Here is a 24,104-nt window from a genome sequence, read left to right as displayed (position 1 = left end):
ATACTAGAGTTCCGAGGCGCTAATATACAAGCACGATACAAAGAGGGAGGTGGGGGGATGAAGAAACTTAAAAAGCCATTTTAATTAGCGAATTATGTGCGCGAGCGTTAAATTTATATTCATGTTTAATGATAGTGAATACAAATCTAGAGAAAATTAATAATTTTATTTTTTTTTATTTCCGGTTTGAGAAAATGAGGTTAGAAATTTTAATAAAAAATTACACCTAATATTTCTCTCGGTAATTAAAAATCTATTAATGAGTTAAAAACAAATTTAATAGTTTTGGAAATTTTCTAATCTTTTCAAATTTGGTTTTAAAATTTATCGTAATTTTTCACCGCATTTATCTGTTTTTAAAAACCCTCGGTCTACATAATTATCCATTCGAATTATGAACGAAAATAAAAGTTTATAAAAAAAGGGATTAAATAATAAAAAAAAAAAAAGAAAAAAAAACTCACCGATCGGTGAATTTCACGTCAAATTACAACTTCCGGACAACTATCCAAAAATCCCTGAATTTATTTGCACTTCTGCGCAGGTCGAGGACTAAAAAACAACACTGGAACCACTTTTCTTCATCCACGGTCTTCCTGTCCTTAAGATTGACTGAAAAATAAAAGAAAATAGAAAATTAAATTTAGTTTTATTATTTATTTTTAAATCGATAAAAAAAATGGTTTTTAATACGTAAACAAAATACGTTAAAAACTATTTTTCAGTTTTTGAGGTTATGTCGATCTTTTAGAACAGCAACCAAAGAACGTCCTTAAGAACTCATTTAATATTAAAAATTCAAATATTATAATTTCTTATATTAAAAACAACATAAGCTTTATTTAAAAAGAATTGATCGTTAAATTTGATTACCTAACATCAGATTGTTAACAAAAAAAAATTAGCTTCTTGTTTTGCGCAAAACAATCATCAATAAATTATTCAAATGACTTCATTTCTGACTGAATAATATTGTTCATCATATATTCTAAACGAAAGAATAATAATTTCAAGGAAAATAAGGACAATAATTCTAGGAAAACATATATATATATAAATTATTAGTAATTGAAAATTATTAATTAAAATTACTAATTGAAAAATTTGTACTTAATAAACAATAGAAAGAACGAAATAATATTTGAAAAAAAAAAATGATTCGTGTTGCGCGACTCACGTTTGCCTGGGCTATTAATTTAAAAATCTTTTTGCTCTTCTTCTTGAGAGTGCCTCTTCGAAATTTCTTTTGGGATCCGGAGACCGAAAGCCAGGACGGAATCGAAGTATAAGGTCCTGTTTTTCAAGTTCGTTAACCTTTATATGATATCGAAACCGCATGGAGGTCATTCAACAAGATACCTAACAAGCGTCTCGATCGAACGAAGACTCAGAGAGGCGAAAAGAAAAAGGGTAGACACCTCGCTTTTTTAAAAAATTTAAAAAAAAACGAAACAAGTTAAAAATTGTTCAACTTTATTAAAGGAAGATTTAAAATCTATGTGAAAATCAATCCTATTTGAAAAAAATCAAAATTCTATTACTAATTATGATGAATTTTAATTAATTTTAATTTCTTTTTTTAAATTATTATAATTTAAAAAAATTATTAAATTAATTAGCTAATTAATAATTGTTAATAGTAGTTTTTTTTAAATTAAAATTATACGAATTAATTGTTATCACTATTTCGTGAAAAAAAATATAAAAATAAATAAAATTACAACTGGGTTTCATAAACAGATTTTGTGGTAAAAAATATTTTACGGTTCCTATAATAATTTTGAGGGGGAATTATATTCTCTAAATGAAAGAATTTTTTTTTGAAGCTTTTGTGATTATAAAAGAAGCCTTTTACTGTGCGGCAAGCTAACACCACCCAAGAGGGTGCGGCTCAATCAATTCGTCCAGGGCGCGGTCGTCCAGGAGTTCTTTGCCTCGCCTAGCATGGCAACAACCCCTTGGACGTCTGACCCCCCCCCCGGTTCTTTACACCCCCGTACGCCCCTATATTTATGGCACTTTCACCTATACAGTTCTATATACCGCACGTATGGTAAACAAATTGAAAAGGATCTCACCCTATCGTTCCTGTCAACATTCGTCTTCTTTCTTTATGTACTTTTATTTAGAGTATATATATATATATATATATGTATATGCGTTAGTGTAAACATTTTCAATTTTTGTTCTCGCACCAAAAAAAAAAGGAAATATTTCCGTCGAGTCAATTTATAATGACCGCAATGTAAAAAAATGTATTTGATTCAAATAATCGGTTATATCAAATTATATATTTACTTAAAGTAAAAAATTTTTATTTGAATTTTATAAATTGTATTTGAACCAATAATTTTTGTATTTGAAACAAAGAATTACTTAAATAATAATTATTTGATACATATAAATATTTATTTGGTAATAGTCAATTATATCCGATTATTTGAATCAAATAAACTTTTTTTACAGATACAGAATACAGAATTGTGTAAAATTTAAAAACTCACGAATATTATTTTCTTCATTTTCCGAATTTTTGATCCTTGTCTAGTTCCAAATTAAGTACAGAATTCTCACATTTGACAAGTATCCAAACTTTATTGTATTCTTCCAAGCTGAAACATATCAACAAATAAAAACATTAAAATTTGAAGACCTTTGGAAACTATCCATAATGTTGCAAAAGAAAAACTAAAATTACGTTTCGCTTTATTTATTTTCACAGTGGAAAACAAAATTATTTCAATCAAAATCGAGATTAACATTTTAATTAAAATAATATTTAATATTATTTTAATAAAAAATTTTTATAAAAATAATATTTAATATTATTTTAATGAAAAATTTTTATCAAATATTTGATCGAAATGAATAATATATTTTTTGAATCAAATGCTTTTTCAAATTCAATAAAATAATTTTATTATTATTATTATTATTATGTTTCCTATATTGCAATAAAATTGCAATTCAAAATATTGAATCGAACTCTTAACAAATAAAATCCATTAAATAATGTAATAAAATGGGCGATCGTACTTTTAAAAGGAAAATGTTGAAATCCAATATAATTTATTGGAATATTTGAAAAATACTTATAGAAGAAATTATATTGTTTCCCTATCACTATATCAAAAATATGATATATTGCATACAGTTACAGACAAATTTCATTTAGTCACGAAAATTCTCATGCGGAATGAAAGTATAAAATTCGACAGATGTCTATAATATCACTAAATATGTAAAAGTACATACCAATTTCAGTAACTTTAAAATTAAAAAAAAAAAATTAAATCGAAATTCTTTTTTCTGAAAATAAAAAAATTTTATTATTAATTTCCCTATACTTTTATTTCGCTTCTATTGGAATTTAATATAGACTTCTTTTTTAATCTAATTTACAATCCTCCCACTGTTTGACATTAATTTTAAAGAGGGAGAAAAAGATGAAAGCTTCTAACGTCTCTGGAATGTTCGTAAAGGTTATTTATGAAAAAGAAAAAAAAATGAAGAAAGAAGAATAATGGCGAATTTCCGTTTTCCTCTCTTTGGCGTCGAGTGTTGCCTCTCTGCCACGAGGCCAACGGTTTTCTAAATATAATATCGAGTGACACTTGTTTCGTGTAAATCAAGTCGCATTCAGCACTGAAACGTGAAAAAAACCGATTACACCACCTACAGATAATAATTGATGAACACATATAAAGAATCTAAATCATTTTTTTACAAAAAGTAACTCTCTTTGTCTTTATAAAAATCAATTTTACATTTCGCTGCTTTTTTTTATAATTTAGCAAAAGAAATAAAAATCATTCAAGGGTCGTTGTTAAAAATTTGCATTTTTTACCAATAATAAAAAATTTTTAAAAACCAGATATTTTAATTGAATCTGATGTTTAATTAATAAAATGAAAAATTGATTACCTTCAAAAATAATTAATTGTTAATAGAAAATGTAATTTTAAATCAAATGTATACACACACATATACGATTTTTGCATACGTAAAACGATTGTGAAAAAAATGCAAATATTAAGTGTAGCAAGTTTTTTCGTCGACAGATTAGCATTTTAGTTGTAGGTAGGTAACAACCTGTCGCTTGCAATTTTACGACTCCCAACGAATTTCAACTGCCTTCAATAAAAAGAGCCAAGGTATCAAAAGAATATTTATATTGTACGACTAATAAAAAAAAAGTAAATGATTTATATTCACATGTTGAGCATTTTAATGCTACAATGTTAAGAAAAAAAATTATTATAACCAAATTTAATGTCACAAAGTAATAATAATTATTTTTATTTTAATAATAATTGTAATTATTTTTATTATAATAATAATTATTATTATTTTTTATTTATTATTATTATTTTTACTATAAATAAAAAAAAATTAATTCAAGCTGCAATTAATTGTCTCTAAATATAGAACAAAAAAATGTAAATATTTTATCATTTTTGTCGCAGAAATGTGGCAATTTTCAAAATTCAATTTTTTTTTAATTCTCATTTTTGGAAGAATGTGAGAAAATTGTTAATGTATATATTAAATGTGTGTCTTTAACCTTCGGAAAAATTCCATAATGTAAAAGAGAAGTAGACACAAGACGAGAACTTATCCTTAACTCAGACGAGTATCGAGGATCCCTCACTGGATATAGAATCAATACTGAGAATTGTCATTTTATTGTTATTTTTTTTTCATTCACGTCTAAAGTTTTTTCGATTTTTTTCAACATAAAAATTATTCAAAATAAAATAATCATAAATAATAATAATAATAATAATAATCAATAAAATCAATATAAAAAAGAAAATAAAAACAAAAGTTTTCATATTTTTCAATATTAAATCCTTACAGGAGAAAATAAAAAGTTTTTTTTAGGTTATTGTTAAGATTTTGTCTTAACAGTGCAAAAAAAAACAAATGTCTTCATTGTAGGCAAGATATTTTCTTCATTATCTTTTTTGAAAGACATAATTCGTATTTATTTGAGACACTAAAAGCTCTTTTACACTGCAAACTAAATAAAACCTGCGCTCGACATACATAACCTAAAAATATTTTGCTAATTTTGTGAAAATAGATCCAAGTTTATGTTCTATTTTCTTAGTTTTAAAATTAGATATCATAAAAATTAACCCAAAAAAAATAGATACCTCGTTTTGTCAACGCGATACAAGATTTACAAAAGTTTTTTCTGATCTTTCTAATATAGAAATCATTCTCGACGTGTATTTAAGAAACACTTCTTTAAGAAATAATTAATTAAATTACTACAAAACTGAATGTAAAGGAAAATATTTCAATTCTTTTTTACAATTAACAACAATTAGCAAACACTTGTCAAGCTACGTTAGGCGGTTAGGGCTATACAACATTCATGGTTGCCAACTTAGTAGAAAACCAAAAAAAAAACCGCCAACCAATGAGATTAAATTATTTACCATTGGCACTCCTGGCTAACTTTGAAATAAATTAAAAAAAAAAATTTTTTTTTATTAAATTCTCTTTTCTTAATTAAATAATTTTACTATTTTTTAATTAAAACTTTAAAAAAATATAAAGAAATAAAAAATAAAGTAGAATTGTTAATAAAAAAAAAAAAAATTATAATGACATCATAAGTGAGGAAAAAAAATCCAATTAAGGCGGGAATACAATAAAATAATAGATTATTTTCTTTGACAAATATAGTTGAAAGACTAAAGAAATAAAGAGGGAGAGATGAAGTACATACAAGAATAATTTGTCGCATTGAGAGGAATGCATGTATATATAGCGGAGTGATGGATCATCCTGTTCGGCTTCGAATAATAATACCTACGCGTCGCGAGCGACAACTAATTAGCATTGCATTTGTATTTATGGAAAATCAATGTCTCGACGTGAGATACGATCGCGAACATCAGTTGCTACCAAGATCCTTGATAAGACCTACGTAGTCCACATCATTCGAGAACCAAAGACTTGATCCTTCATGTGTAGAAGTTTATTTATAGTTTTTCTTATTTATATATATATATATATTACTTTCGCTTGCATCAGAAATTGACATTTTATTCTTTCAAAATTCATCATTCATTTATGTTAAATACCCGCACAGAAAAAGTCGAATAGAATTTTCGTTAATAATATATATATATATTGTAGAAAAAAAATAATTTACGATCAAAATCTCTGCATTGTGATAAACTTTTTGGTTTGTAAATATAAAAAAAATGGTTTCTTTGTTATTAATAAATTATTTAACCGCGATTAAGGGAGATTTTTTAAATTCAGAAAAGTACCAAACCATGCAGAATCATTAATTAATTATTAAATAATTATTAATTTAATTTACTAATATTGTTAATTAAAACCGTGCACAGAAAAAAATGAATTACTAAATCTCAAATAAATATATACTAATTGTAATTAAACAAAAAAAACAAAAAAAACAAATGATGTGCAAAAAGAATTAGAATTTAGAGAAAAAAATTTGTTCGGATTGAATAAATGCTTGTCTGACCACATACCACATTGTTCTACTGGTGAACTTAAGGAGATGAAGAGCCCATAAATTCCACAATATTTAAAATTGAAATTTTTTGCAAATTTCCATTATAATTTGACAAATTATTGAATCCTTATTCAAAGTAATTTCTTCCACGAATTTCGAAAAATAATCCATTCTACTTCCTGTAATAATAAAAAATGTCCATTAATTTTAAATTAAATTTCTTTTCTATTCTTAATAACAGACTATTAATTTATAATTAAAATATTGATCACAATTGAGTGCGAATATTGCAAAAAAAAAAAACGTTACTTTAGTAATTTTTTTTCAAATTAATAAAAAAAATTGTTATCAGTAAATTTTGGAATAATATGGAAAAAATAAAAAAAAACAGTAAAAATTAAAAAGAAATAGAAAAAAAATTATTTTATATATATGTGTGTGTGTTGAAGAGGAATAGAATTTTTTGTGAAAAAAAGGAGAAAAAGGGTGCGAGAGAAATGAAGAGAAGAAACGAGAAAGACGAGAAAAGGAATGGACGGGTGAAACGATACGAAGGGTAAGACGAAAGGGTGGACCAACCGGTCCGTGGTTCTGCACAGTCAACGAACTCTGCGTGTTCACGACATGACACTGACCCCCCTAGGGTAACGTCCCGACGACGTAATGCTTCGATCGAAAAATAAGCCTGTCTCCATCTTTTCCATTAAAAAAAAAAAAAAAAATTAAATAAAAAGAAATATTAATTTAAGGGCATAGAATATAAAAAAAAAAACATCTCATTTTGCGCTTGAAATAATTCCTCCTCTTCTATATTTTAAAAAAATCTCTAAAAATCCAATTTTTGTAAAATATTTATAAAAAAAATTATTGAAAATATATTTTTATAAAAATATTATAAAAAAATAATATATATTTATGAAATTCTAGGCCTCATTTGATAAATTCTATAAAAACAAGTGAATTAATTGATATATAATAATAAAACTAGAAATGATTGCTAGGGGTAAGATAATATTAATAACATATATCAGTAAATAAAAAAAAAAAATTATATTCAAATAAAAAAAAAACTGCTATTTTAAAAGATGAATAAACAATAATAATCTTGAAAGTTGGAAATAAACAAATGCAGAATGAAAAAAAAAAAAGTTTACGTAAGCAGATAAGGCGATTGGACATATTGCAGTCTTACAGCAGGAAGCAAAGGTTAATCGAGGGAGGACCATTGTAATATGTAGTTGTGTATATATACGCAACGACCCCGGTAAAGACAGTTATCGTAACCTGTGTTCTCGTCAATATATCTATATATACACACATCAACCAGAAATCAACATTAACTCTCAATAAGGATATTTTTATATATTCCCATTAAAATGTTTTTTTAATACCTTTTTTTTTCTTCATGAATATATTTTCCAATTCTTCTACTATCATTTCTTTTTTTCCCATTTCTTCTACTTTTCAACTCTTTATTTCAAACTATATTGTTTGATGATAATTTTTCTAATTTATTACATAATTATGTTTCCTTGAAATGTGTCCTGAAATCAATACAGCAATTTATTAATAAAATAATTAATATTTTGAAATTTTCAACTTTTTATAAAATATATAATTTTTTTTATAATAATAAACTGTTGGGAGTCTCTCATGAAATCTACACATATTACGAGCTTGTTTAAAATTCAATTTTATTTTTATTTCTGATCGTTCTCTTTCACGATAAGTGTTCGTCAGTCGGGATTAGAAATTCAAAAATAGTCGTCAACGCGCTTTTTAAAAAAAAAAAAAAAAACTATCATCATCGAATAGTGAAAGTCATTCCGCCAGTTTTGGTCGTCGTCCAAAAATTAATTATACAACATAATATTATATATATTTTATAAGAATCCTTCGGCATTTCTCGAGTGTAGATTTAATGAGACACCCCGTAGATAGGAATATACGTACATTGCTTACATATACATATATAGATATATAAAATAGTGTGAATATGTATGTCTTCAAAAGGTCGAGGGCCAGCCTACATATTCATTGACAACGCGCCACTTGCTTCCGCCGAACTGCAACTCCTTCAATATAATTACGTGTGTGTGTATATATATTGAACCTAAAAAAAGATTTATATTTTAAAAAATCGATTTTTCTTTATTTTCAATAAAAATTCTATCAATTCGAAAAATGAAAATTCGTCTAAAAAATAATTATTTATAATAACAATTCTTTAAAATTCTAATAATTAATAATTTTTGCGGGATAATCATGATTTAATTTTTTTTTTCCTAGGTTAATTAAATGTAGAAAAAAAAATATTTAATTTGGCCCACCCAAATGGCAAAAAAAAAAAAAACAAATTTAAAGGTTTTCGTGGCAAGATAATATTCAAGCCTCGTCGCACGAATGTCGCCTCTGGACTTGGTTTTTCGACAATCGTGATCGCGTATTATCTTGATCTCGGGGTTATACATTTATATATCTATATATACATGAATGCTAGACTTCTGAAGAACCTCCCGAACCCCAGGGGTTATCGTTGGACTCGAATAGGGTGCCCCGGGTCGTTGCGAACAACCGCGTAAACACCCTATCTCCCGACCTCAATGGAATTAAAAAAAAAAAAGAAAAGAAAAAAATTAAAAAGAAACGATAACGAGCCACTGCTTTACGTAAACTAACATATCTACATGTATATTTAAGTCTCTACTCTTTTCTATACATTAACCCTATGGCTTCTAGTCTTTATACCAATTCGTGCCGGATATGTTCTGATTTTAAATTAAAAATTGAATCGAGTTTTAAAAAAAATTAATAAAAAGGATAACATTTTTTTTTAAAGATAAAAACATCGAATCAATATTTGATGTTCTGAATTTTTTAATTATTATTCAACGGAAATTTCATTTAAACGAATTTCTTAAAGAATTATTAATTTTTTAAAATTTTCATTTCATTAAGTTATTATTATTATTATTAATTTCTTTAAGTTTTTCCTAAATTTTAATTTGTTTCAAAAAATTGATTATAAATTTTTTTTTATAATTTAGAGATAATAATAATAATTAAATAATAATATAGAAATAATTATAACTATTTCAAATTTAGACAAAAACTATTAATTTTTTTTTTTAATGTTTTTAGGTTCTTTTTTAAAAAAAAGAGATTTCTAAACGGACCTGGAGATTTCGATGCAAGGATTTCCACCATTTTCCTTATCCGAAGGGTGGTCCACGCGGAGGGATGCTGCGCTCTGGATCAAAGGAGAACTCCACCTACAAATCCAAGATTAAAATGGCTGATTTGTATAATACTAAATAAATTATAAACTTCTCAAAGAGGAAATTTTCAACAACAAAAATTACTATAAATTCAATAAAATATAGAAATACAAAAAAAATATTTAATTTATATAATAAAAAAGTTTTTTATAAACTTTTTTTTCAAGTCGATTATTTAATTACCCAATCCACATAATTTGAAAACAAAAAAAAAATTGTATAAAAAAAGTAGTTAGTCAGTTAATTCCAAAAATTATCTACCTTTTTTAATTTTTTTAAAACAAAATTTTCTTTAAAAATTTAAATAGGAAATTATTTTAAATGTAATTTATCATCTAATTGAAAATTTAAATATTATATATAATTGACCCTTTGAAAATACTCACACATCTGTGGTATTTTTCGGTATATTTAACACCGTGAACATACGGTCGACGATACGTTCAACGGCTAAGAAAAAAAAAAGGAATCGATATAATCGTCGTGTTTGTTCTTTCATTTCTTGCGTTCAATTTTGTTATTTCCCGTTAAACATTGTATTATTAATATGGAGATGTGAAAAAATACTCTCATTCTCTGTCCGTCTTCTCATTGTCACCAAATTTTTCTCTCATGTAATTTAAATCGCTCCTTTTTTTTCCAAAATTTCTCAAGGTTCAAAATTCATTTATTTTCAGTTTTAAAGACATTTTCCTTCTCAAAAAAAAAAAAAACTCTTTTTTCTCTCTATCTCTCTGATGTCGAGCAATAAGAAAAATACCAATGGTTTCTAATTTTAGAAAACCTGTATATTTTTATAGATCCTATTACATTCAACGTCGATATTATCTAAAACAAAAGAAGAGAAAATTTCAATATTAAAATCCAATTATTTAAAATAATTTCGAATGAATTAATTTATTTTGAAAAAAATTGAAAATTTCCAAATGAAACTAAATTAATTATTTTAAATAATTTCTAAGTGTAAAGATTTAAAGTCATTTTGAAAAAATTTTTTTAAATTAAAATTCTTGTTAAAATAAGAAAATTTTTATAATTTTTCTCTTCAATTTTCAAAACTCCGTTAAAATTTTCTTATACATATAATTTTACTGTTAGAACCGATTATGTATACGGTTTCCCTATAAACTGGCCAACGGTAGTTTCGTCAAAAATTCTTTTTTTTTTTTTTTTTTAGGGTCACAAAGATTTCATATCATATACAAATATTGAGGCTTATTTTTTCTTTTCCTTTTCTTATAATTCCATGCATCTTTTATCTCAGAGAGACTAGAATAACTGATATAATCTATTAAAATCAGAAAAATAAAAACTATACATGCGGCAAAGAAGCAGGAGAAAATCATTATTCAAACTGGAGTCTTCGTTTGCGGAAGGACTTTCGAAGAAGTTTCTTCGTCTAGCTATTTAAGAAAAAAAAAATATTGTTCTATACACGAAAGTTCTTCCGTTTCTGTTCTTATATATATATATGTATGTGTGTTCAGACATGAGCATACTCTTGCCTCTGATTGGTGGAGTGGGACGTGGGGCTCGGCATTTTCAAGGCTTCGTATTCGCAGCTCAGCTTTTTTGTCATGCTAAACGCATATACATATTCCATTTATTCTTCGCGAGTAGGAGTTAATTTCATTGCAAACACACATACACACACGAACATAGACAGTAATATGGCACGTCGAAGCTCCCTCATTTCCTCTTTGGTGCTGAAAGCTGAAACTCCCCTGCGAAACAAAAGGTTTTCTAATGAATATTTTAGGATTTACACCTGCATTACACTTTAGTCAATCTTTTCCACTTCAATGAAACTTTATTAATTTTCTCTTTTTTTTCACGAATATAAAACATTCTCTTATAATATTTTTTTTTGTTTTATATTTCAAAAATTAATTTTTTATTTTTTGAAAAAGAAAACTTTTTGTTAATTTCTTTTTATGTAAAATTTTCGAAATATTGCACAGTAATTAAACGATGACGTTTTTAAATTACAATAAAGATTTCGTCTTTATCGACAATTCATTCATTTTCATAAATATTAAAAATAGAATTTAGAAAACATTTAAGATAATAAAAATTATCTACAGAACAAAAAAATTACCTACTTTTTTCTCAATTAATCGTCGTTTTGATACAATTTTTTTATCTGCGTATTTTTAACACGTTGTACAATTTCCAGTACATTGTCAAGAATTTGTTTATGAACATTTTCAATATTTTGATTTGCATCAATAATATTCCAATTATTTTCTTTGAGTTTTTGAAAATTATCCGCAACATTTAATTGAATTTCACGTTTCTCGAATCTCTCGTCACCCCAATTGCTTCTTGACATTTGATTTTCCTCACTGACCTTTAAATATGCTACAAGATCAGGTCGTGGTAGACCTTTGTCAGGATTTTTACACCAGTCAAGATCCTTTCCAGTGTATGCTGATGCATATGCAGCACCAGAAGCTGCATATCTGTTTAAATTTTGAAATTCAATAATCTGTTTCTAATTTTATTACCATAGCAAAGAGATAATTAAAATTAAATTTTTTTTTTTTGAAAAATATAAATATTTTTAGATAATAAATATAATATTAAATATTACCTGTCTACGATTAAGGTTTTTCCTGATTGAAGAGTTTTTATCATATCATTTGCTTTTTCCCAACGATTCTGCGAAAAAAGGGAATGAATTTCACCAGGTTCCAAATCAATTTCTTTTAATAAATATTTATTTATCTTCGCACCGATTGTCGTTGTTCTGTCTGAAAAAAATCATTTTCTATATGTCAAAACAAAGTTCCCGCCAAACTAACCTAAAAATTGCTCAACAATGAAAAATGGTATATCTTTTATAAAAAGAGATAATAAAAACTTTCAAACGAATCAAAAATAAAATATATGATATTTGACGTGTGATTTAAATGATAAAAACTTGCAAATTACCTGGGAATGACATTATTTCAGCAGGAATTTGACGATCATGCAAAGCTTGAAGAAGCATTTTCACTTGTGTTGATTTTCCAGCTCGATCACATCCTTCCAATACTAATAGAGCTCCTCTTTCGAAAGTCATTTTTAATGTTTCTTCTCACTTAAATTAGAAATTAATTCCTTTTTTTAATAATTAAATACCTTTAATTACAACTGGAAGTAAAATTGCGCGGTAAAAACAATGTTTAACCGGTGCAATTCGCAAATGCGGTAAATATTCGTAAAGTTAGGTTAGTGTATGTAATGTCTATATTAGTTCCTTATTTCGACACTTGGCGCTGTAACACGCCCGCGAAATACAAATTCAAACTTTTTATTGAAAATTATTATTTATTGGAAAATCAATTTAAAAATTTTTAATATATTTAAATAAAAATTAAAAAATTGATTTAAAAAAGCAAGATTAAATTAAATAACTATTTAAGTAGGTATATGAAAATTTATATAACATTTTTATTAGAGAAAGAAAATTCTTTTAAAAATTATATACAAAATCTAAAAAGCTATATTCCTATACTGCTAAATTTCCTTTTTTTTAATATCTAACTTCGAATAATAAAAAACGTGTTTTTCACACGTTTTTGTTTTCTTTTTCTTTATTCTTTTTTTAATGCCATTAAAAATTGTCTTTTAATTTCAAATGCAATAATACCTAGTGCCATTCCACTATTTAAACTTTCAACACCATTATTCAATGGTATATTAACGCGATATCCATTATTATCACTGGCAATTTTAAGTGAAGAATAACTTAAACCTTCTGTTTCTCCACCGATGATAATGACAATTTCCCCTTGAGTATAATCGAGGGAATAATATGGAACAATAGACAATTTATTACTCATATCTTCTCTTGTCAATTCTCCATCTTTCGTATCAATTGTATTTTCTTCCTTGTCATTTTCATCATCGATATTTTCATTGTCGACAATTTGTAATTCCTCATTATTCTCCAATTCCAATTTATCATTAGACAATGCATCGTCAACATGATTGTCAGCGACAATAAATTGTGAATCTGGACTTATCATTGAACGAATTTCATACCAATTTTTGTCACTGTAAATTGGTAAACGAAAATGTGTACCCGCTGCGCTTCTTAGGACTTTTGATTCCCATAAATCAACGCAACCTGAAAATTATTAGATTATTTTTATAATTATTACAAATTCAATAAAAAAAGAATATTTTCTTTTTAGTGCTTATCTTATTTTTTTCAACATATAAAATAATCAAATAAATAACATATAAAAAATTTGTTGACAATACCTTTAGTTAAAATTACTCTATCGCAACCAACGCCAGCTGCTGCCCTTAAAATAGATCCCATATTTCCAGGATCTCTAATATTGTCACATAAAATTGTAATTGGCAGCGAATCATCTACTGCAAATTTCTCAACATTTGGAGTTTCAAAAATACCTGAAAATTCGTAATATTTAACATATTTTGTTCTTGATATACATTTTTTTTTTAAACTAAAAACAAATTTTTAATTTTTAAATCAATTGGATTGGAATATGTACAGAAAAATATCTGTAAATTAAATAAAATTTAAAAAAATTAAAAATTAATTAATTAATTAATTTTTAATTTAAAAAAAAATGTTTCAAATAAACGCAAAGTGTTTTTTTTTAATTTAAATAATTTACCCATTACTCCAGAAGGTGTTGTGAGACTCGACCATAATTGAATAGTTCGATATGGTACTTTATACCTCTCTGTTTCGTCATCATTTAAAGGTAATTTTTTTATATCTTCAGTTCGGCTAAAAATAATCTTCTCTGGAGTCAATCCAGCATGAAGTGCATCTGCTATTAATCGTTTGCCTTCCAGTAGAATTTTATTCAACTTTTTTCTCTGTTTTTTCGATTTTATTTGTATCATCAAAGATCTACAAACAAAACAAGGAATTTACTTCTTTTAAACTTTCTAAAAAAAAAATTTTTAAATTCAATAATTTTAAAAAACATTAAATAAAAATTTAAATCAAAGATATTTATTAAAAAGTTTCTTAAAATATTAACTTACGATAATGATTTTTCATTGTCGTATAATTTGGTATATAAATTGTTCTTCTTAAGTGGTCCATTATCCAATTCTGATTTATAATCCTTTTTTCTAAATTTATTAATACCTGCATCTTCCTCAACGTCCAGATGACGTCTGTAAAAATAAATATTTATATTAAAAAATCTAAATTAAAAACTCCTTCATGGATAAAACTAAAACTATTTTAAATATTTGTATTTTATAAATAAATTAATATATTTACAATGCGGCTTTTTGCCTTCGTGTGGGTTTTCTATTTCGTTTGACTGATGTTAATTCAGGATTAAATGATTGTCTATCATTCGGATAAGAAGCTGCGGGTTCGTCGAAAAGTTCATCTTCGTTAATAATTGCCGCATGTTTACGACCAGTAAATCTTGAATATTTCTCAACTTGAACGTAAAAGTTTGTATTCGTCACTTTTATTACACTAATACCTCTTAATTTCGTCGAAAATTGTAATATATTTCGTAACATTTTCAAATTGAATTTTATATAAAAAAAACTTTGCGGAAAAAAAGAGAAATTTAAAGGTTAGAATTGATTTTTATCAAAAAATAATTTTCATTGTCAATATCATAGTACACTGATTACGTAAATAATAAACTTGGAGAATCTTGAAAAATACACTGTAATATAACTCTTTTTATGTTAAACTATTAAAATAATAGAAAATTATTTATAAAATTTACTGAACCATTTGAGGTTAACTTACAGAAAAATATACTTTAAGTGCGTTTCATCAGCATGTATTTGCTCATTGCTCAATTACCCATCCCTGATTTGAAGAACTAAAGGTGAGTTCAAAATAAGCTTATGAGAACCAATCAAATTTAGTGATCTAAATATAACTCTTTTTATTTATAATTTTTTAAATAATCCCGCCGAAATAGTGGCGCCCTCAATTGCGTAACTAACGCAGTGAACTATGCAATTTACCGTTAGAAACTTATGCAAATTACTCGAATTTACTCTTCCATCCCTGCTGGACATTGTCACTAATTTTGGACAAACTTGGTCATAATAGTTACTAATCACAATACTTTTTTCAGTTAAACAATCAAGATGTAAATTATTTATAATTGTAAAATTATACACAAACTATATTATCATTTATTAATTACTATTTTACATGTAAATATTATGATTTTAATAAATGAATAGTATTTAATGTACCGGATGTTGGAGTCATAGTGGGGGAAATGGTGGCGTTCAGGACTTTGGCGGGCAGGAAAGCGGGGATTGGCCGGCTTTTGCTCTTTCAGTCAATGGTCGCCACAGCCGTGCGGTTAAGCATCGGTTAAAGTTTTTTTTAAGAAAAACATTCATTTTCACGGCTCCATTGTCTCTTTTGGTGTCAGTTAGATACGTAAGAGGAGATACTTAAACAATCACTATCTGAATAATAAAGGTGAGTCTTAATTTCTTTATAAATTACAATTGTAAATTGTTAATTTTTACACACGGGTATTATTGGACGTTGTAGAATTTTACACGTGGTCTCTACTACGTTTCAATTTTCCCGTATAATAACTTTGAACATTCATATTTTTCCATAATTATGTGATTTGTTTTATTTTTGTTCATTGGGAAATAATTTATTTTCATCGATCATAAGCATGATTGCTTTGTAATTTCATGGGAAAAAAAGCGTGGTACGGCGTCACTCGTGGATGCCATCTTCGGTTCCATAGCGTATGTGCGTGCTTCTACAAAGTGGGGATTAAGCCACGTTGTCTAAAATTGTACAATTACTTGTAATTTTTCATTTTATTTAAAAAAATTGTGCATTTTTTCATTATTTTTTCCGCAATATTCTTTGGGTTTTTTTTTTTTTATTTCGTGAATAACTAGAAGTGATTTTACACGTGTACCCTTCATACCCCCCTCAAGTCACCAAGTGCACATGAAACACGGTGCCATTTTATTCAGTAGAGATTTGCAGCCCTCTATCGCGACGCCGGCAATGCAATCTTTTTTTCAATATTGAGACACATTTATCGCAATGTAAGATGAACAAAAAAAGAAATACTTTTTCTGAATGATTTGCAATTTTTTTTTTTTTTATATTCAAGTGTTTCTTTGTGTTTTTTTTTCAATTTTCATTACGTTTATTTGTCTTTTCTAAATTTTAATTCGAAAATTTGTATAAGCACTCCTTTTTTTGCGAAAAAAATTTTTTTTTTTGTGAAATAAAACCTGGAATTTTTTGTTTTTAAGATTTTTTTTGTAGATATTTTTTTTTTAAATATCACAAAAACAAATTGGAAATAATTTTTATTTTATATAAATGTTTAAGTAGCGTGTTTTTAGAAGAATTGTAAAGAATTTATTTTTTATCTAAACAAAGAGAGTTCCTTGATTGTTCTTCTGAAGATTGGAGTAAACAAGTCAGAATCGAAACCTTGCCAACGTCTTATCAAAAGTTATGATTGTGCTAGAATATCTCATTGGTAATTGTAGAAACAAAGAATGTGAATGTTAAATGTAAAACAATGAATATTCTGAATGAGAAACAAAAAGAAAATCATTATTCTAAACGTCAATTTTAAATTTCATCCTAAGAAATAGAAAATGACAATTTAAATTAATAAATTGTTTTTATTATTAATATAATAATTATTATTATTATTTTTATTAACGTTTAAATAATTTATTTTGAAAAAAATAAAAATTCGAGATTAAAGTTAAAATTTCTAAAATCGCATTTTTAAATAAGTGAATGTTACTTTCTCCGATTCCAATACTGTTAGAATTATGATGCAAAAATAAGATACAAAACCTGTATCTTGATTCTAATCTTACGTGAGTGAAAATTAAAGAAATGTTGATGGAATTTAATTGGGGATTTTTTTTAAAACAATTATAATTTCTCGAAAATACTTGTAAATTTTTTTTGGAAGAAATGTAATTGAAATATTTTTGCAGATTAAAAATGAGTTCAAGTGCTTGTTATAAATGCAACCGCATGGGTCACTTCGCCAGGGAATGCCCACAAGGTGGTGGTGGAGGTGGAGGTGGAGGTCGTGGAGACAGGAATCATGATCGTGATGGTGGATTCAGCAGAGGTCGTGAAAAGTGCTTCAAGTGCAATCAATTTGGACACTTTGCTCGCGATTGCAAGGAAGATCATGATCTTTGTTATCGATGCAGCGGCACTGGACACATTGCAAAGGATTGTCAACAGGTTCGCAATTTTCTTTTCTTTTTTTTTTTTTTAAATTTTATTTGTTCTTTTCACATATTTTTCATTATTATTAAAAAATATGTGGAAATTACAATTTTTATTTTTGATATTTTAATTTCATTTTATTATTATTATATTTATTTCTTGCGGTTTCAAAAAAAAAAAAAAATTAAGAATTTTTTATAGTAGTAATTTGTTTTTATGGAAACTGAAATTTTATTTTTTTTTTTTTGTTACCAAAGAGAATTATTTTACCAAAAACAAATTTGAAGAATTATTATTATAATTAGTATTATTATTATTATTACAGGGCGCTAACTGGGTCAGTATTTTCCGTAAGTCAGTATATTTTTCCGAGGTCTGTAAATGTCAGTAATTTTGTACGATAGCAGAAAAAAAAAAAGAAATTAAAAATTGCGTTAGAAAAAACAGTCGCAGACTGAAGTTGAAGTTGCCAAGGCATTACTTCAAGGAGTAACAAAAGTAAGGAAAGAAGCTGACAAAAGAAACTTCAGCAGATAGAGAAGTTTCTTTAAAAAAAAAAAAATCTAAATTGATTACTGAAATTTAAAAAACAAAATTTTTTATTTCTATTATTCAAAGGTATTCAATTATTTATAATTTTCTTAATTACTAATAAATTTTAGGTAGAATGTTATATACATTGTTCTAAATAATAAAAATAAATTTCAATTTGCAAAATTATTTTCAATTTAAAATATATTGACAATGTATTTTCATTTTACCTAATTTAAATTAAAATTTAATAAGGTTAATCCGTTATTGGTCAGTAATTTCTTTTTCTCGTCAGTAAATTCAGTATTTTAAAAGATTCACTTTAGTTCGCGCCCTGTTATTATTATAGTATTTTTAGGGTCATTTCAATTTATTTTGCTCAAATTGATTGCTTTTGTTTTTTAGCATGTGTAATTTCTATTATTTAAAAAAAAACAATATTTTAATGTTTAAATTTATTTCATATTTAAATTTCTAAATTTTTAAATTTATTTCTTTATTAAATTTTTCAGTTTTTAAGATTTTCATTCTATCAGTATTGATGACAAAATATGTAAACCTATATTTCATCTTGAGATTTTCCATAAATTTACATGCGCATATCTCTTTTTGAAAAGAAAGGAAAAAAAAAACTTCTGATTTCTCACGTTAAGGATGATGATCGTAACATAACCTCAAACTAAAAAATCGTTCTCACGGTTTTTTGATGCAAACAAAAATATAATAAAAAATATTTTCTTTTAATTTTTATTATATTTTTTTTTTGCGTTAAAAAACATTTTTTAATTTTAAGTTATGTTAACTTAAAAAAAAAATTGAGAAAAAGAATATTTTAAAAATATCTTCGTGATTAGAATGAAATTTTAATATTGTAAACATGTTCTTCAAAAACATTAACAATTATTTTTTCAAGATACATAAATTATTTCCACACAGAACTTATAAAAAAAAAATTTGTTGTTCGTCAAAATTCAAATTATCGGCTTTTAATTTTGCAAAATTTTATAAAGTTCACTTTAAAATTGAACAGAATTTTTATTTAATTATTATTTATTTATTATTATTAATTTCTTATTTAACAGAATTTTAATTTAGTCACTTTTATACAGCAGAATTTTTATTTAAATAAAAATTTCTTGGGATAAATAGAAATTCTGTTTAATATGAATTCAGAAGATTTAAAACCGAACTAAAACTAAAAATGCTTTTATATTTTAAAAAAGAGACAATAATATAAATTATTTAAAAGAACTATTATTATAATTCGAAAAAATTCAATTTATTGTTAAATAATTATTATTTGTCAAGAAATTTTCGGGACAAAATAAATTTTTTTAAATTGTATAATTGAATCTTTCAAAATTTAGTTTTACAATAGTTTTTTTGTAGTGACAAAACCAATTTTTAATTTGAGGCTACAGAGTAGAAATCGTCGTAAATGAAAAAATTCAATTCAATATAAAGTCTACTTTATATAAAATTCAGCTAAATAGAAATTCGATAATATGAAATTTGACGTCACAAAAAATTCTCATTAAGGTATTTTGTCGCGTGTCTGCTAATTGATGTGGTTATTAAAATACGTTTTACATAATAAATATTTTATATTTATTTATTATGTCTATTATTTAGTGTTCCTATTTTCTTTAATTAAAATTTCGTTTTAAGTTAGAAAAAGTAATGAAATTACTTATTAAATTTAAATCGAAAGTAAGCCTATTATTCGGAGAAGATATTAAGGAACAGTAAATAATATAAATAATAAATATTTTTTATTTATTATGTAAAATTTATTTTAATAGCATTAATTATCAATTAAGAGCCACGCGACAACAAAGTTCATTGTGGTATTTATGATTTTCGTTTTGTGCGAAATAAAAACAAAATGACCCATTTTTTTAAAAAATATTATTCTTTAAAGCGAAAAAGGTAAGAATGAATCAACTAAAACAAATGTATATCTTAATATAGGGGCCTGAGATGTGTTGTTACATTTGCAACAAAACTGGTCATAAAGCGCGCACCTGCCCTGAGGGTGGCAACGATTCTGGACGCTTTTCCTCACCAAATTGCTACAATTGCAATAAGACTGGACACATTGCACGCAATTGCCCAGAGGCAGGAGGCAAGACATGCTTTTCTTGCAACAAGCCTGGTCACATAAGCCGTGAATGCGATCAGGATGACAGGAAGTAGGAGATAAATGGAATCCGTGCCGCTCGCTTAACGATAAGCCGTTTACCGTTACGCGCACCACTACCAGGGATTGTAGCTAGGTAGGGATGTGCGAACATGTGTCTCGTTGATGCGTTATAATAATCGCTAAAAAAAAAAAAAAAAAAAAAATGATATAAAAAAGACGCGTTTCGTCATAGTCATTCGGATTCCCAATCTCTTCATGCCCAAAAACAAAAAAAGAAAAAAAAATCCTGGAGCACTCCTTCTCCCTTCTCCTCTCTATCCACCGTTGTTTATTATATTTTTTTTTTTTCCTTTTACAATGGTTTATTTCTTACGATATCAACGTTTTTTTTTATCGCTGTTACACCATCGGACTATGTGCTTGCAACGTATAATTACAGAAATTTTTGTTTGTTTTTTTTTTTGGAAAATGACAACGTTTTATAGAAATTATAATCTGTAAACGTGCACAAAAAAAAAGAAAATAATTAAATTAAAAAGATTTCCCTGATGATTTCATATTTCATCTGATACAAGATGTATGGGTTTTGGGTAAAGAAAGGAAAATTCAATTTTTGTGAAATTGTCACTAAACTAATCGAATTTTGAAATCTTTTTTTTTAAATTGTGAAATAAATTATTAATTTAACATATTTGATATTGTTTTTTTTTTAAATTAATTATTACGATATTGTTATACCCCTCATTGATATTTAATTTTTTATAAATACTATTAGGAATAGTGATAAGAAGAGAGATGAAGTAAAAAAAAAAAAGGAAAATTAGAATAACATATTTAAAGGGAAGTTTGAGTTGTTAATTATATCCAAGCATCTTGTATCCGTTCCTTCCTCTTAAACTCTCTGGCCGTATTATAATTATTAAAATTTGATTTTTTTAAAAAAAAAAAGAAAAGGGTTTTGAGTAATTTAAAGAAAAAAAAGAACTGAAAACAGATGAATGAAAATGAAAGAAAAGTAGGTGAACCTAACGGCCCTGAATGCATTCGATGCAAAAAAAATTTTTTTAGTAAAGGACAATATTTAACAGAATTTGTAAGAATGTAACGTAATGCTCAGAAGAATATTTTTTAAAAACAGAAATTTGGAATTTTTTTTTTCACTGCATTTTTTTTAAATTATATACTTCAGTGATAATATATAGTGTGTGTGTATATATTTCAATTGTACAAAAACATGCAAACATTCTATGTATAGTCACATTTATCAGCTTGAAAAAATAAAATTACATTGCTTACATATTCGAATAAATAAATCCTTACTAATTTTTTTATGTATGCATATATGTATACACTTTTGTGTATATATAAGCAAACATATTTTCCTATAAATGTAAGTTTGAATTCAGGAAGCGCGTATGCAAGGAGCTATATTTTGTACTATAAAAAAAAATAATGCTAGATATACTCTGGTCGTTGCTGGTGATCGATATCGATTATTTTGTTTAAACATAAGTAATCGACTGTACATCGAGTATGAATATAGAGGTTTCCCCCTCCTCCTCACACCTCACCCCCCCATTGTGCAAAAAAAAATAAAAGGGAATGGAAAAATAAAAACGAAATTGTATAAATAATTTCTATAACAAATTTTGCAGTATGAGATTAGAGTTCTTTGTAAAAATTCAATGACTATTTTTTCAATATAATAAAAGCGAGAGACGTGTGTGATTTCCGATCTGAAGATGCGAGTCTATTGTAACTTAATTACGTGTATAATTAAAATATATACGAATTTAATTGACACTCGTGTGCAACGACAATCTTTTAAAAAAAAAAGTTGCACTTAATCACGCTTAAACATTGAATCACGTGTAGATTTTTTTTTTAATTTTTGTATTTTTTGTTTTATAAAACATTTTGTAATCGAGTGTTCTTGTGTATATGAATTTTTTTTCCCCCCATAGGTGATTCAGTGAAATTGAATTTTTTTTTTGATTGTAAGATGAAAAAATATTGTGCACTGCGAGTTGATTTTACCAGCAGCGACAACGTGTGATTGACAATTCAGAAATCAAGAAAAGAAAAAAGGTTTTTTTTTTCACATTTCCTGATTGATGAAAAGTCATTACTGCGCAATTCAGGTGTTCTCGAACAATTTTTTAGTACACCTCACTTTTTCGAGAAGAAAAAATTTAATCTGATCTCATATGCAATTTTTTACAAAAAAAAAAAATTCGAAGAATCGTTAATTGTCACGATTAGATACGAAAATAAATTGAAATTCGAAGTTTCTTTTTTTCAAATTACTAACAGTGAATGCAAATTTGAGGGGATAAAAAGCGATTATAATGAAAAGTTAATGATCATGTTTTTTTTAAGAAAAATTGATTTTATTCACTGTCAGTGTTTGAAGAAAAGAAAAAAAAAAATCTTTTCATTTTTGAAACGAGTGCGATTAGGGCGCCTGCGATTTTATCTCTGCTTACATGATTTTTACGTATGAATATTGTAAAAAAAAAATACGACTGTTACAGTGTATTAATAACTAATTCGACCGGTGCACTCCCGGTTTTAAGGCTCGATTTATATTTAAAAAAAAAGAAAAATGGAAAAAAAAAACTAATCTATATACCTTATTAATATGGAAGAAGACGAAGAGGAATGAAGTAAGCTACAAAATAATAAGTAATTGCGGATTATTGGAAGTTATTATGTTTTTAAACTGAATTTTTTGGAAATAGAAAGCGTACGGAGAGGTAAGTTTCGGAGTTTTTTTTTTTGCTTTTTTGAAATACCTTTATATCCTAAAAATCCTTTGAATTAATTCTTTTTTTTTCTCTCTTAAATTCTCTGCTACGCAGGGAAACAGATATTTGGTTTAATACGGACATAATATTGTATAATAGAATTATCATATACACCATGTATTTATACTTATGTTACGCGGAAGGGAAAGTTTAACAATAAAAAAAATCAATGTCTGAGTAATTTTTTTGGTTTATGCAATTTTTTTAACACGTCATTTAATTTTTTTTTTGATTCATTAGTTTAAAAGATTTGTAAATATAAAGAAAAATTAAATATTAATTTAAGAAAGGTAAAATTTTTAATTTACTGTTAAAAAAATAATTACATTTTAAATTCTAAATTTGTATAAGTGGACAAATTTTTTTAATGACGCAATTTTAAATAATTATAGATAATAAAAAAAAGTTCAATTTTTATTAATGTTGAAAAAAAATGTTTTTTAATGTAAAAATAGAACGAATTTGGCGGGAATATTTTTGAATTTCGCACATAAGGAACGGAAGTTCCGGTTCGTGTTTCTGTTGCTAATGGGATTTTTTGAAAAAGAGAAGAGTAATTTTGGCAAAATGTGATAAATTCTTTTACATATTCTCTATGTATTTTTTAAAAATAGTTAATTCTATTTTTGACACATCA

The 24,104-nt window shown here is 26.0% G+C and overlaps 4 protein-coding genes across 6 annotated transcripts in view; 2 read left to right on the top strand and 2 right to left on the bottom strand.

The window, feature by feature from the left end:
- The window catches only part of LOC127283169 (zinc finger CW-type PWWP domain protein 1-like), a 45,318-nt gene extending 35,381 nt beyond the window's left edge, over positions 1-9,937 (top strand). Inside the window, exon 5 of the mRNA XM_051307869.1 lies at positions 9,644-9,937. Within this exon, the coding sequence (XP_051163826.1) occupies positions 9,644-9,655 (12 nt within the window). The 3' untranslated portion in view covers positions 9,656-9,937. The remainder of the gene's footprint in view (positions 1-9,643) is intronic.
- A 1,386-nt stretch (positions 9,938-11,323) lies between these two features.
- Positions 11,324-12,979, bottom strand: LOC127283172 (uncharacterized). 2 transcript variants are annotated; one of them, XM_051307872.1, is made up of 4 exons: positions 12,715-12,979; positions 12,374-12,533; positions 11,879-12,242; positions 11,324-11,504 (listed from the first exon to the last, which is right to left on the bottom strand). In XM_051307872.1, the coding sequence occupies exons 1-3, from the start codon at positions 12,842-12,844 to the stop codon at positions 11,894-11,896; spliced, it is 639 nt and encodes a 212-aa protein (XP_051163829.1). In that variant the 5' UTR covers positions 12,845-12,979; the 3' UTR covers positions 11,324-11,504; positions 11,879-11,893. The 2 variants fall into 2 exon arrangements, with proteins under 2 accessions (XP_051163829.1, XP_051163830.1); XM_051307873.1 differs by lacking the exon at positions 11,324-11,504 and having other exon boundaries at positions 11,835-12,242.
- Positions 12,980-13,181: 202 nt separating this feature from the next.
- On the bottom strand, positions 13,182-15,554 carry LOC127283163 (rRNA methyltransferase 3, mitochondrial). The gene is made up of 5 exons (XM_051307854.1): positions 15,038-15,554; positions 14,794-14,928; positions 14,415-14,656; positions 14,032-14,184; positions 13,182-13,894 (listed from the first exon to the last, which is right to left on the bottom strand). The coding sequence occupies exons 1-5, from the start codon at positions 15,289-15,291 to the stop codon at positions 13,359-13,361; spliced, it is 1,320 nt and encodes a 439-aa protein (XP_051163811.1). The 5' UTR covers positions 15,292-15,554; the 3' UTR covers positions 13,182-13,358.
- A 499-nt stretch (positions 15,555-16,053) lies between these two features.
- Positions 16,054-21,351, top strand: LOC127283161 (CCHC-type zinc finger nucleic acid binding protein). 2 transcript variants are annotated; one of them, XM_051307852.1, is made up of 4 exons: positions 16,055-16,225; positions 17,743-18,001; positions 18,312-18,323; positions 20,489-21,351. In XM_051307852.1, the coding sequence occupies exons 2-4, from the start codon at positions 17,750-17,752 to the stop codon at positions 20,711-20,713; spliced, it is 489 nt and encodes a 162-aa protein (XP_051163809.1). In that variant the 5' UTR covers positions 16,055-16,225; positions 17,743-17,749; the 3' UTR covers positions 20,714-21,351. The 2 variants fall into 2 exon arrangements, with proteins under 2 accessions (XP_051163810.1, XP_051163809.1); XM_051307853.1 differs by lacking the exon at positions 18,312-18,323 and having other exon boundaries at positions 16,054-16,225.
- Positions 21,352-24,104: the final 2,753 nt, after the last annotated feature.

This window comes from Leptopilina boulardi, unplaced genomic scaffold (assembly GCF_019393585.1).
Source record: "Leptopilina boulardi isolate dan_hultmark-lab unplaced genomic scaffold, ZJU_Lbou_2.1 LbouV2_31, whole genome shotgun sequence".
Lineage (NCBI taxonomy): Eukaryota > Metazoa > Arthropoda > Insecta > Hymenoptera > Figitidae > Leptopilina > Leptopilina boulardi.
This window is presented reverse-complemented; position numbering and strand designations above follow the sequence as displayed.